Here is a 12,442-nt window from a genome sequence, read left to right as displayed (position 1 = left end):
ATTGGACTGAAAAACAAAATTTGGAAACTACAAATTTTACCAAAGATAAAGCATTTCCTTTGGAATGTCTTATCTAAATCTTTAGGTACTGCAATTAGACTTGCTTCTCGAGGTATCAACATTAGCAAACAATGCCAGTGTTGCTAGGGACTAAATGAAACAATCAACCACACCTTATTCACATGCCCTGCAGCAAAGATGGTTTGGGATTTGGCTGACCTACCTTTCCATTCTAGTTTTCATAACACAGATCATGAACTTAATGTCTCTTTTTTGTTCCACATATATGACGATCAATCAATATCCAAAGAACATAAACTTCTTCCCTTTTAGCTTTGTTGGAACATATGGAAAGATCGCAACAAATTCATTTTTCAAAATATCGTATGTGACCATACTCGAACAGTAGCACAATCTAAGGTTGATGTCGCTGAGTGGATATGATCATCTCCGGACAGACAAATTAGTACAGTTTGTATTGAATAAACAGGTAATCCTCATTGGGAGAGACCAGAATATCTTTTTGTAAAATGTAATTTTAATGTTAGTTACAAAGCGGATACAAAGAAAACAATTGGAGGTTGGATGGTCCGTAATCATCTTGGAGTTGCCATTAGTTGGAGTTCCAGTGTTTTAAGGAATGCAAATAACCCATTGGAAGGCGAAGCACAAGCTTTATTGTTTGCCATGCAACAAACTGTTAACAAGGGTTTCAACAAGATTTGGTTTGAAGGGGACTGCAAAATTCTAATTGACTGTCTTAATGGATCTATACAAGGCGCTACTATACATGGCATACTTCATGACATTAAGATTTTTTCCAATTGCTTTGAAGCTGTTAGTTTCTCATTTATTCATCAAACAAACAATGAGGTTGCCTATTTACTAGCGAAATTGGATTGTAATAATGTTGATTTTTATGTTGATTGTTGTAATCTTTTGTTTGGTTGATGGAATCTCTGTATCTTGAACGTTTTTATTCTGAATAAATTTTTTTTGCTAAAAAAAAAAGAGTATCTTATATGCTTTATAAAACTTTATAAATTTTAAAAAGATAGATAGATAAAAAGGAAAATTTTGAAAAAATACATTAAAAGGGGTATTTCTGTTTTGTTATTTAGCCACAACATATTCGATGCGTTTATATGAGTATTGACACATACGGTTCATTATTCCTCATTTCCTCTGTTACATTTTAATAATTATTATATCCATATTTCAATTTTAATAAACTGATAATTAAAAAATACAACCACCATAACATTTAAAATTCTAAATTTTAATTAACAGATAATTAAAAAATACATTATATAATTGTATAGAAAGTTTAAATGTGGTAATAACAATTTTACTTTCACCCTACGTCGTATATTATATTTCATTGACGGCCATACTTAAATACTGAAAATATAACTTGCATGTGGTTCTATAGTTTTGTAACTTAGCGAAATCTTGAAGATTTAGTAGATATTTTCTAATGCATTATAATACTAAAAAATTATACATTCCACCAATAATATGCATACTAAAAGTAAATGTATCTTCTTCTGGAAATAAATGTCACGATCCACATCCAAAGGAGATACGTGTCACCACCTTACTCTCCACGCGTCATCATCTTCCCCATCCTACATGCTAATAATAGAAACCAAACTTAAAACTAAAAAAGAAAATAAAAACGTACAAAAGAAAGAGCAAACAAGATTAGGCCATGTGTCCTGCCATCTTTAAAACCAAAACCCTCGCGTTCAGTTACACGTAACTCCAAAGTCGCAGACTTATTATGTGTCTAACTTTAATCGCACCGCACCTTAAAGCACCCACTCCTCGCTCTCCCATTGGTCCGTCACTCCCCCCTCGTACCGCGAGTCTCATGTTGGACCCAAACATCACGCCACGTCTCTACTCTTTCGTCCAATCACGTCGTTGCGCTGTTCATCGTTTGGTCTCGCACGTGGCAGAGTTTTCTTCCGAACGTGTCGAACGTAACAGTTTCGTTTCTTTATATACCAAACACCAACACGCCTCATCTTTCTCCAACAAAACCAAAACTAAACAGGTTCGTTAGAATATATATATATAAAACAGTACTATGAATTCCCGGGGAGGTTGTTGTATCGCGAGGTACGGTGGCGGTGGATATGATATGTCGAAGGTTGATCGGATTATGCTCCGGTACCGTCCGATTGCACCGAGACCTGATTCCGGTGGATCTCCGTCTTCACCGACGGATAAAAACGGATCGGCGTTAACTAACGTTTCGTCTAAATCACGGCGAGGTAAGAGAAAATATTCAAAGGAGAATAACACTAGCAGTACTAGCGGTAGCGGATCTGTTAACAGTAACGGTAACAGCAAGAGACGGAGAAACGAAGAGACGAAGAGCGGATCTGGTGGTGAGATCGTGACGCTGCCTCTTCTTCCGGAGACTCCTGAGAAGAAAAACTTTTCTCCGGCGCCGGAGTTAGGTGCGGCGGCGTTGCGGCTGAGTTTTAATGACGGAGGTAACTCTATCAGACGTTATCAGACGGAGTTAATGACGGAAACGGTTGTGTACTCGTCGTTGCTGACGGTGGAGGGTGTAACGGAGAGATGGGTGGTGGAGGAAGGAGAGTATGATGAGTTAGGGTGTACGGACGAGGAGAGGAGGATGAAACTGGAGAGAGACACGTGTCCGGGTTTTATATCTGACGGTTTAGGGAGAGTCATTTGGACTAACCGGTCGTACAAGGATTTGGTTGTTGGGAAAGATCAGGAGGAGAAGCAGTGTGGTAGTAAGATGAGTGTGTGGCTTGTGATGAAGGAGAAGCCTTTGGTAACGTACCGTACGTTCACATGTAGGATGAGATTGCAGTATACGTGTCGTGATATGGAGGTGAGTTCGATCACATCGTTCTGTGATGTTTGGAGGATGAGTGATGGTGGCTTTGCCTGGAGGCTTGATGTTGATGCTGCACTGTGCCTCGGACGGTGAGAGATTGGAAGAGTACATTTTGGCCGTTGGATGTTAGACTGGTGACACGAGGATACTAGTACTATTAGGAGCGACATGCAAGTTTAGAGATCTTTGGAACTTACAACTTTTAGGATTGTACATATTTCGCAGTTTTGTAGCTTTTGACATTATGATTTTCCTTTCAGTTTTGCAGTGTTTCTCTTTATTTTGGGGTTTGTATAAATTCTTGGTTACTCCACTTGGACTTGGGTATGTTTCTTCTTTTATTGTCTCCTGCGGAGTAGTACTTGGTTTTATGGCTTTCTTACCATCTTGAATCAAAACTGAAGTTTATTGAGATTGAAACAAACGGTGCTAGAGATGAATCCAGTGGAGACTTTGAACCATCTGTTACATCAAAATGGTATTGGAACGAACCCACATTTATAACCGAAGGATACTATTTACATTCTATTTCGTGTTTTCTATAATGGATATTCATTCTTAGATGATTGGCTCCTCTACCTTATAAGCATATTAACACACAAAAAAAAAGTGAAATCTAAGCCATAAGCGTAACGGTGTGGAAAAATTGACACTCGATTAATAGATACGTACATGTTGTGGCCTTGTGGGCTGCTGTTTACTCCTGAAGACAAACTGCGATTTGTAAAAATTAAATTACTATAATCGCTAAATATATTTGTTGAGCTAACACTACTCTTTTGTTTTAGCTGACACTACTCTTGCCAAAGAATTGCAACCAACATGAAAAATAGACTTTTCCAAAATGAATACGATGGGAAAAAAATATATGAACAATCAAAGAGAAATCACCATCTGTAATTTCTACAATTTCATTTTCTGATTTGCAATATTGAAGATGATTAATGATTAATTACAATAAAACCATCAGTAAAGCTTAGACTAGATGCATATAATTAACCCAGACTGAGTCATATAAACTAAACAATGTTATGATGGAAGTTACCAAATAAAAAATGCTGACTCATAAAATCGAATAAATAAATAAAGATATTATATCTGTTGGTTCTCTGCCTCTAAATTTCTTACCAAACTTTGCAAAACCTATTCAAATATACATGTAAAAATAAAAATAAAAAAATCGGTAAAGATATCCATTTTCTTTTTCTTTTTATGGTTCCTATAGATTCCTCTTTGTCTATATCATTTTAACTCCTTTTAGTCTTTTATTTTGTTCAAAAAAAAAAAAAAAGTCTTTTATTAATCAGGGATTAAGGCAGTAATGGTCAGTAATTTTGGATGACCCCCTAATATCCCGCATTTTAATTTAATGTTTTTGATATCAAACGATTTGAATCGATAAAATAAATAAATAAAAACGGGTTAAAAAAATAAATTAAAAAATTTGGAAGCATTTAAGTCAAAAATGAATTAATTGGGGGGGGAGGGGACAAAAATCATACTAATGCAATTGATTCCTCAAACAGCTCAACAATTCAAAATGTCGAACCATCCGCTCCTCCTCCTCCTTCTCCAGTAGAGTCGAAGCTGTCTCCTTCAGCTTTCAATTCAACGATGAAGCGAACGACGTCGTCACTACCCAAATCCTCTGAGAGCGGCGACGACTCTTCTTACTCTACACGAAGGTCGTCTGCTTCAAGGAGACACCGGAGCTTGAGCCGTTTCTCTCACCGCATGCCGGATCCTGAAATCGAAGTGACTCCGATGAGAAAAGGGAAGTTTGTGAACACCGTCAGAGGTTCTGGATTCGGTGAAATTAGTCTCGATGATTTAGCTGTTGAGTTTTTTGAATCGTTTTCCGGTGAGAGCGAGATTAGTAGCGGAGAAAGAGGAAGATCTGGTTTAAGAAAGTCCGGCGGAGGCGGAGGAGAGGTGACGAATTCGCAGAGGAGGGGAAGGTCTGTATCTAGGGTTGTTGGTTCTGGTGGTGGTTTACGGAGGTTGGATGCGGATACTGAAAGCTCGAGACGGCGGAGGTCGTTGTCTAGACAGCCGGAGAGTAATCGTGGTGGTTCAGTTAGGGTAGATCCGGTGAGTAACAATTCAAGCCGGCGAAGGTCCGTTTCTAGACAACCGAGGGAGAGGAAGGTTAACGGCGACAACGGCGGTAGTTCAATTGGGGGAGTTAGTGATAACGCGAATTCGCGGCGGCGACGGTCGCTTTCTGTAGTTCGTCGCCGGATTGAGAATTCTGAGGTATATAACATCACTTTTGTGATTGGCTTACTTTGTTTCTTCTTATTCTATAGTTTTCTCTGGGCCCTTCGTGTGTGATTATGATGTGATGCAATATCTATTACGAACTTTTTACCTTTTTAGTTACAAATAGGAAGATATATAATTATCAAATTCCATTAACGATTTTAGCTGTAATTATGAGATAACTTTGTAGCAACAGGACAATGATTGATTTGGTTTTAAGGTGGGGTTTTTCATTTCTTACCCTTTCTGATTTTGATATCTTCAATTTAATTAAACATATTCTAGAAATAGTTGCAAAGAGAATGGCTTGATTGGTTTTATGGCTTTCTTACCATCTTGAATCAGTAGGATTAGCGTGTGAGCATTTTCATTCTTGTGTGCATTTGACTTGTTGATATGTATGGTGATTTGTTTGTTACATTTGCAGAGTGATGTAGAACAAGCTCAGTATTCAAGCAGTTCAAGGGATGTGAAGAACTACATGGGTGGAAAGAGTCAAAACAGTGGGTCTCAGATATCTGCTGCTTCAGATAATAGACAAAGTCTTAGGAGGTCTTGTAGCCAAAATCCTATCAAATACCATGATGGCTACTCTGTAAGTCTAACTTTACTATGGTTTAACTTTTGAAATTCAGAAACTCTACCTTTGTTAAATAGCGTTTTGCGATGAATGCTTCTTTGTAAAGGCTAGATTAATCTTTTCATGTATGTTACATGTATATATCTGGTCTAACTTCATATGCTGAACATATTATATGCTTTTTGTTCGGGATGGTGCAGAGCCATTCTTCTGCAGTCACAGATGATGAAGGAAAGGATTCCAGGTCAAGCAAGCATGGAACTGAGAGGATAATTCGAACAGTATATGCCCAAAATAAGGTTTGTGGGTGTTCACCCAACACTAATAATATATACTGTATATGTTTTCCCACTCTCTGCTTGAAACCAATCCAGTCCTCTAAAAGGGCTGATCTTTCCCACTCTCTGCTTGAAACCAATCCAGTCCTCTAAAAGGGCTGATCTTTCTGGATGTTGCTTTAAACTGAGAGAATATGACTGAATATGAATTTAGAATGACTTATCACTTATCAGTAATTAGAGAAGATGACATTGAACATTGTCCTACTACTGTTAATTGATGTACTGCCTACTTCCCTTAGAAACATACGTTTCCTATCTTAATGAACAATGTTTATACAGGCAACACCAAAGAAAAGGTCATCTTTGGGGAACTCTGATTATGGTTCCCAGGAGAAACCCCATGATGTTCACTGTACAATTTCCACATTTAAGAAAGGTTATGCAACAAAACTGCAAGAGGTACAACTTCGTTGTGCATATGTTTGGTAGTTTATTCCCTTTGATGATCAAACATAGAACGCTTTGTTTTCCCTTTGAGTTGACAGTCGGAGGAGCGAAAACGGGATTTGCTGGCTGAAATTATGCTGGAGGAGCAGCGTGGTAGAGAGCTCTCTATGAACTTGAAAGAATTACTCACAGAAAATAGTTCTGAAGCTGAGGAAAAGCCGTTGCGGACTCGAAAGGTGAGTATTACAACCCTCACAACAGCATATGTTTCCTCTTCAGAATTGCTCTTTTCATAAAAAGATTAAAAATCCATCCTATTTTTTTTCTTACAGAGGAGCAAAGATCGGAGCAGGAGGACGTCCATGTGTTTGACAGATGAAGCAGAGCAATTCATCGACGAATTCATATCAAACATAGAAGACACAGACTTTTCATCACTGGAGGATGAGAGGAGCGAAAGTAGTTCAAGTTTTGGGATGATAAAATCACAAAGCTCTCAAAGTACCACTGTCCTGAAGAGTGTACCTGTTGAAATGGACGGTGTTATGCTTCCTTGGTTGCAATGGGAAGCTCCAGACGACACTTCTGCAGCATTGGCATGCCTAAATAAGTCGCCACACACACCAAACACAAAAATTCTCGTCTGGGAGTCGGATCCAACTCAGGTAATACCTTACCGTACCACTAACGGGTCTAAAACTATCGCCGGATAGAGATTCTGGTTTGTATATTCTCTGACATGATTATGTGCTGATAGGATGCATCAAGTGGGCAAGGGACGAGCATTGGTACCATAAGTAGCAGAGGAAGCTGGAGCCCATATTACTCATCCACGAAGCCTGTGAATCCCATAAGAAGACTAAAGATCGATGTAGCTGAGTATCTGAAACGACCTAACAGCTCCGATATTCTAAATGAGACGTGGAAGCTAAGGCACAGAATAAGTTCGGGAAGCCTTGTGCTATGTAGCCGCTCATTGATCTAAGGCTTCGTGACCGCAAAAAGCAGTTGTAGGTTTTTATTTTCTTAATCGTCCTTTGGACCACAACCGAGTCAAAAACATGTCTCTGTACAGTTAACTTTATGGTCTTTATTCAGTCAGGTCTGAGTCGTCCGACTAGTTAAGCAAAGGCAAGTATGCACAGATTTATTACAATATTTTATTTTGAATCACAATTTCTATTTCCTATTCATATGCCTTGTCTGATTCTAATTAGTTCAATTATAACAAAAATAGTTGATCGATTTTATTTTAGTTCAAGGGAAAAAAAACTAGAACTTCAATATCATTGGCTCACAACTGCAAAAAAAAATTCAGATATGTAGAGAAGGTGGCGACCCTGGCGGGTTAAGTCTTAGACACTCAGCCTCGCATACTTTTATGTTCTTTGAACAGTACTTATACTTCCCTCTGCAGCAATGACAATTCTTGAATAAGCTAAAGCTGCAACGTTTTCGAGCGCACGGTGATAGACGTACAACTATTTTGCTTGCCTCAAGATCCTCCTCCATGTTTTCACCTACAAAAAAAATAGTAATCATGTTTTTAAAACACTTAATGGTAAATCTGTTTATGTTTAACGATAGTCTATGTATATATATAACATACATTGATGAAGAACAAAAATTGAAACGAGGATGATGCAAAAGATAGTCAAATATGATGATGACATCGTAGTGTGATTCTTCTCTCAAGGAATAAGTTGTTGTGTTAACATTGTTTGCTTTGATAAGACATGACTATATATATTTAGTTTGTAAATTGATCAAATCTCGTACTCCCTCTGTTTCACAAAGAGTATCATTTTAGAGAAAATTTTTTGTTATACAAAGAGTGTCATTCTACATTTCCAATATGCTTTTAATGCTATATTTTCTTTTTTACCCCTAAACCCAAAGCTCTTTTCATTGAATTTAAACCATTAACCACTAATTAAATAGGGGCAAACATGTATAATTCAATATTTTCTCAATTTGTGTGAAATGTGTCAGAATGACACTCTTTGTGAAACAGAGGGAGTATAAGTAATAGTCTCACATAAAGCTGTTATATTTGTTTGGATATCAATTAGCCAAAATTAGAGTAAATCCTACTATATTAATTCATAAGTACAAATATGAAACTAACCTTAAAATGTGTAAAAAAATTACATTCAATTGACATTAGAAAATTTAATTAAACTTAATTAATTAATTAAATAAATATAAATAATTAAAAATAAAACCGCTGACAGATCAAATATAAAAAAAACCTTGAAAAGTAAAAGAAATCTATTCAAATCAAAACTAATTTGTAATTAAAAAAAAAACAATTAACTGCTAATATAATAGAGTTTATTTTCTTTTTTAATTTTACATTGTCATGCCATTCATTTTAAATAATTATTAGCTTTAAAAGAATATTTTTTCTCTCTAATAAATTATGGACGAAAATTACAAAATATATATTTTAAAAAATATAAACAAATCAGAATTTCGAAAACTAAGATTTTATATCCAAGTAGTCAATATAATTATTTTTAATAACAAGATTTCAAATATTTAGGTAAAATTTCAAATTATGATTCTCCTATCATCTTTATTTTATTTTATTTACAAATTGTTTGGAATTTTCATATAATACTTATGATTAATAAAATGCATTTTTTTTCTTCATATGTTGTGATTTGAACTTTTAAAAACAAAGATATATTACTCGATCTATGAAAATAAAATGTGTGTTTTAATTTTTATACTGGCGGGTTGGTAAAACTAAATTTATATAGTTGATAAATTAATAAATTTTATTTGTTCATAATTGTAATATTAAAATTACTACTTCATATGTCACAAAATAATGATGCAAATACAACTCACAATAATATAAAACTATAATATACGTCTAAAATAAAAATAATTAGTATTCAAAAAAACATATATAGATTTACAGAACAATTAAAAATAAATATTATCTCAAACAAAATATTTTCTTAGAAAAATATAACAATAAATTTTATTATTCTATTATACTTTTTTTTTAAATGTTGACCCATGTTTTAAGCACGGGATATTGGCTAATTTAATGTATTTTACTAATAAAGAAAACAAAATGACAAAACGAAATTTTGATATACGTTTTTATTTTTTATTAGACCTCTCCCTTCTTCATGTGTCATTTTTATTAAATGTAAATTATGTAATAAATCTTTTACTTTTAAATAACCATTTATTGTATTTATTAATATACAACATACATTATATTTTACACAATATATCTTTATATAGCATTTACTTAACAAAATACTGTCAATTTAGATATTAGATAGTTGTATAGAGACTTGGAACATTGTTCTTGAAAGTTGATTAGTATACTATGTAATCCCCTATATATTAATCGAGAAGCACACTTTTAAAAAAGCTGATGTGTTATCGCCAGAAAGCTCTGTGCACCTTTTAGCAAAATACCATTAAATTTTCTACTTAATTATATTAACATGTCATTATGTTTTTTTTAAGAAACAATTAACTGAATAATAATTAGATATGTTTAAGTTACTTATAAATATAAGTCAAAGTTATATTGATTTCTTAAAATCAATATAAATAAATATTGATTTCTTAAAATCAATATACGTAAAATATTCTAAAAAGACTATAAAAACATATCAATTAATATAAAGTTAATAAAATTAACGAACATAGAACTTATTAAACAAAATCATATAAAAACAAAATGTTATTTTTTATGTTAATATTATTACCATAATAATTTAAATAACAAGGTTTCAATAGTTATTATAATTGATTATAAAAGAAGTATATTACTCCTGAATTATCTCCAACTCATTAAAAGAAACTTAATTCTCAATAAATATAGATTTATATATATTCATAAATAAATATAAAAATGACAACAAATTAAGGGATATCATGATGTGTGATTATTCATTAAAAATAGAAATTTTATTCATATAATAAAATTAAATAACTACCGAGTAATTTAGTATATGTTGTTATGGTTACATAATAAACATGCAAAATTGTTATGATTACAAAATAAAATATAAGAAGAGATGAATTTGATACAAAAGACATGTTGCAATAAATAATAACATTTTATCAATATTTCTCTACCATAAAACCTCTTACACATTCAAAGATTACACGGGTGAAAACGTATCTTTTAAATGAAAAATGCAGCTTTAAATAAATAAATAAAAAAACTTTAGTTACATATTATGTTTGACACAAACAAATATTGGTTCTATGATAATAGTTTTAGTTAAAATAATTTTATTTAAATCAATTTATTCCGCACATAGTGCGGGTTGTTACCTAGTAATAGTATATTTGAAATATATATATAGTAATTGTTTAAAATGGATGCGTTTGATTCTAGCTAGCATGTTAACCTGAATTGACCACTCATGGCTCGGTGCCATGAAAGTTCCATTAATGTTTTAAGGGCATCGAAGGTATTGCTCATACTTCTCCTTACTTAATTCACAAATTAAAATCTCAAGGAATTAGGGAGATAGCTCACTAGACTTGAATGAATATTTTGTCAAAATATGGTGTCCGACAAATTAAAAGTAACTAGGATATATCCCGTGCTTAAAGCACGGGTCAACATTTTTTAAAAATATTATAATATAATAATAAAAATTATTGTTTTTTTTTTAATTATTTTGTTTGAGATAATATTTATTTTTAATTGTTATGTAAATCTATTAGTCTATTGAATACTAATTATTTTAAAATATTATAATATTTTATTTTTGACGTATTATTGCAGTTTTATATTGTTTATTTGTTGTATTTGCATCATATTTTGTGAAATATAAAATAGTAATTTTAATATTATAATTGTGAGTAAATAAAAATTATTAATTTATCATCTATATAAATTTAGTTTTACCAACCCGCCAATGTGGAAATTAAAACACACATTTTCATACATTGAGTAATATATCTTCGTTTTAAAAAATTCAAATCACAACATATGCAGAAAAATATGCATTTTATTAATTATAAGTATTATATGAAAGTTCTAAACAATATGTAAATAAAATAAAATAAAGATGATAGGAGAATCATAATTTGAAATCTTAACAAAATCTTCGAATTAAGTTATTAAAAATAATTGTATTGTATACTTGGATATAAAATCTTAGTTTTTAAAATTCTGATTGGTTTATATATTTAAAAAAAATTAGTAATTTCGTCCATAATTTATTAGAGAGAGAAAATATCTTTTTAGATTTTTTAATATTTGATATGTGAGTTTTTTTATTTTTAATTTAATTATATTTATTTAAATTAGTTAATTAAGCTTAATTAATTTAGTCTAATGGTAATTGAATGTAATTTTTTACACATTTTAAGGTTAGTTTCATATTTGTACTTCTCAATTAATATAGTAGGATTTATTTTGTCTTACAGATGAGATCAAAGTGACTTTGGTTGGTGTGATTCGTTGATCAATTGTTTTAAGTATGGGCTAATTGAAATTACAACAATGTCAAGTTAAATGGAGGACCAATCTATTCCAATTCAAACGCGTTTATTATATAATTCGTATTAGAGCCCACAAGAAAAGACAAACCCAAACCCAATGAAATGTCATGTAACTAGGATTTTTAGCCAGATGAAATTCATATATATAGTCATGTAATGTGAACTTTGAGATTTGTCATTCTTCAACCTGATAAAATATTAATCAGATTCTTTTAACTTTTGGTGACAATCTAAAGTTCTTTCCCTGTCCTTTACATTCTTGCACAATAAAGCTCCTCATGAACTATACAATTTTCAGTTTTATATTTCTCTTTCATTAGTAAGCTCTGTAAGAACATAAATCTTCTTGCTTTAGAAATGCTTTCAATTTTATCATGACGAATTATGGAAAATAGAAATGCATTTTGGAAACATAAGTAAATTTTTTTAAGTTTCTTCACATTCACCACGCGTTTTAATTCAAAAAATTGAGGTATTTTTTATTGAAGGTTGTAT

The 12,442-nt window shown here is 32.6% G+C and overlaps 3 protein-coding genes across 3 annotated transcripts; 2 read left to right on the top strand and 1 right to left on the bottom strand.

Moving 5' to 3' along the window:
* Nucleotides 1–1,554: 1,554 nt before the first annotated feature.
* Nucleotides 1,555–3,194, top strand: LOC104725112 (uncharacterized). The gene has a single exon (XM_010443721.3). The coding sequence runs from the start codon at nucleotides 2,093–2,095 to the stop codon at nucleotides 2,972–2,974; it is 882 nt and encodes a 293-aa protein (XP_010442023.1). The 5' UTR covers nucleotides 1,555–2,092; the 3' UTR covers nucleotides 2,975–3,194.
* Nucleotides 3,195–4,361: 1,167 nt separating this feature from the next.
* On the top strand, nucleotides 4,362–7,644 carry LOC104725102 (uncharacterized). The gene is made up of 7 exons (XM_010443710.3): nucleotides 4,362–5,137; nucleotides 5,571–5,738; nucleotides 5,924–6,022; nucleotides 6,344–6,463; nucleotides 6,550–6,687; nucleotides 6,784–7,116; nucleotides 7,209–7,644. The coding sequence occupies exons 1-7, from the start codon at nucleotides 4,496–4,498 to the stop codon at nucleotides 7,434–7,436; spliced, it is 1,728 nt and encodes a 575-aa protein (XP_010442012.3). The 5' UTR covers nucleotides 4,362–4,495; the 3' UTR covers nucleotides 7,437–7,644.
* A 4-nt stretch (nucleotides 7,645–7,648) lies between these two features.
* On the bottom strand, nucleotides 7,649–8,124 carry LOC104752294 (EMBRYO SURROUNDING FACTOR 1-like protein 11). Its single transcript, XM_010474400.2, has 2 exons — nucleotides 8,061–8,124; nucleotides 7,649–7,971 (listed from the first exon to the last, which is right to left on the bottom strand). The coding sequence occupies exons 1-2, from the start codon at nucleotides 8,122–8,124 to the stop codon at nucleotides 7,766–7,768; spliced, it is 270 nt and encodes an 89-aa protein (XP_010472702.1). The 3' UTR covers nucleotides 7,649–7,765.
* Between the last annotated feature and the right edge of the window lie 4,318 nt (nucleotides 8,125–12,442).

Source organism: Camelina sativa, chromosome 2 (genome assembly GCF_030686135.1).
Source record: "Camelina sativa cultivar CO46 ecotype springtype chromosome 2, ASM3068613v1".
Classification (NCBI taxonomy): Eukaryota; Viridiplantae; Streptophyta; class Magnoliopsida; order Brassicales; family Brassicaceae; genus Camelina; species Camelina sativa.
Note: the sequence above shows the minus strand (reverse complement) of the source record. Positions and strands in the feature narration are given on the sequence as shown.

Coding starts and splice junctions, on each gene's coding strand:
- LOC104725112 (XM_010443721.3), top strand. CDS start 2,093: ATGAATTCCCGGGGAGGTTGTTGTATCGCGAGGTACGGTGGCGGTGGA.
- LOC104725102 (XM_010443710.3), top strand. CDS start 4,496: ATGAAGCGAACGACGTCGTCACTACCCAAATCCTCTGAGAGCGGCGAC. Junction 6,023..6,343: donor CAGTATATGCCCAAAATAAG/GTTTGTGGGTGT, acceptor ATGTTTATACAG/GCAACACCAAAGAAAAGGTC. Junction 6,464..6,549: donor ATGCAACAAAACTGCAAGAG/GTACAACTTCGT, acceptor TTGAGTTGACAG/TCGGAGGAGCGAAAACGGGA.
- LOC104752294 (XM_010474400.2), bottom strand. CDS start 8,124: ATGTCATCATCATATTTGACTATCTTTTGCATCATCCTCGTTTCAATT. Junction 7,972..8,060: donor AATTTTTGTTCTTCATCAAT/GTATGTTATATA, acceptor TTTTTTTTGTAG/GTGAAAACATGGAGGAGGAT.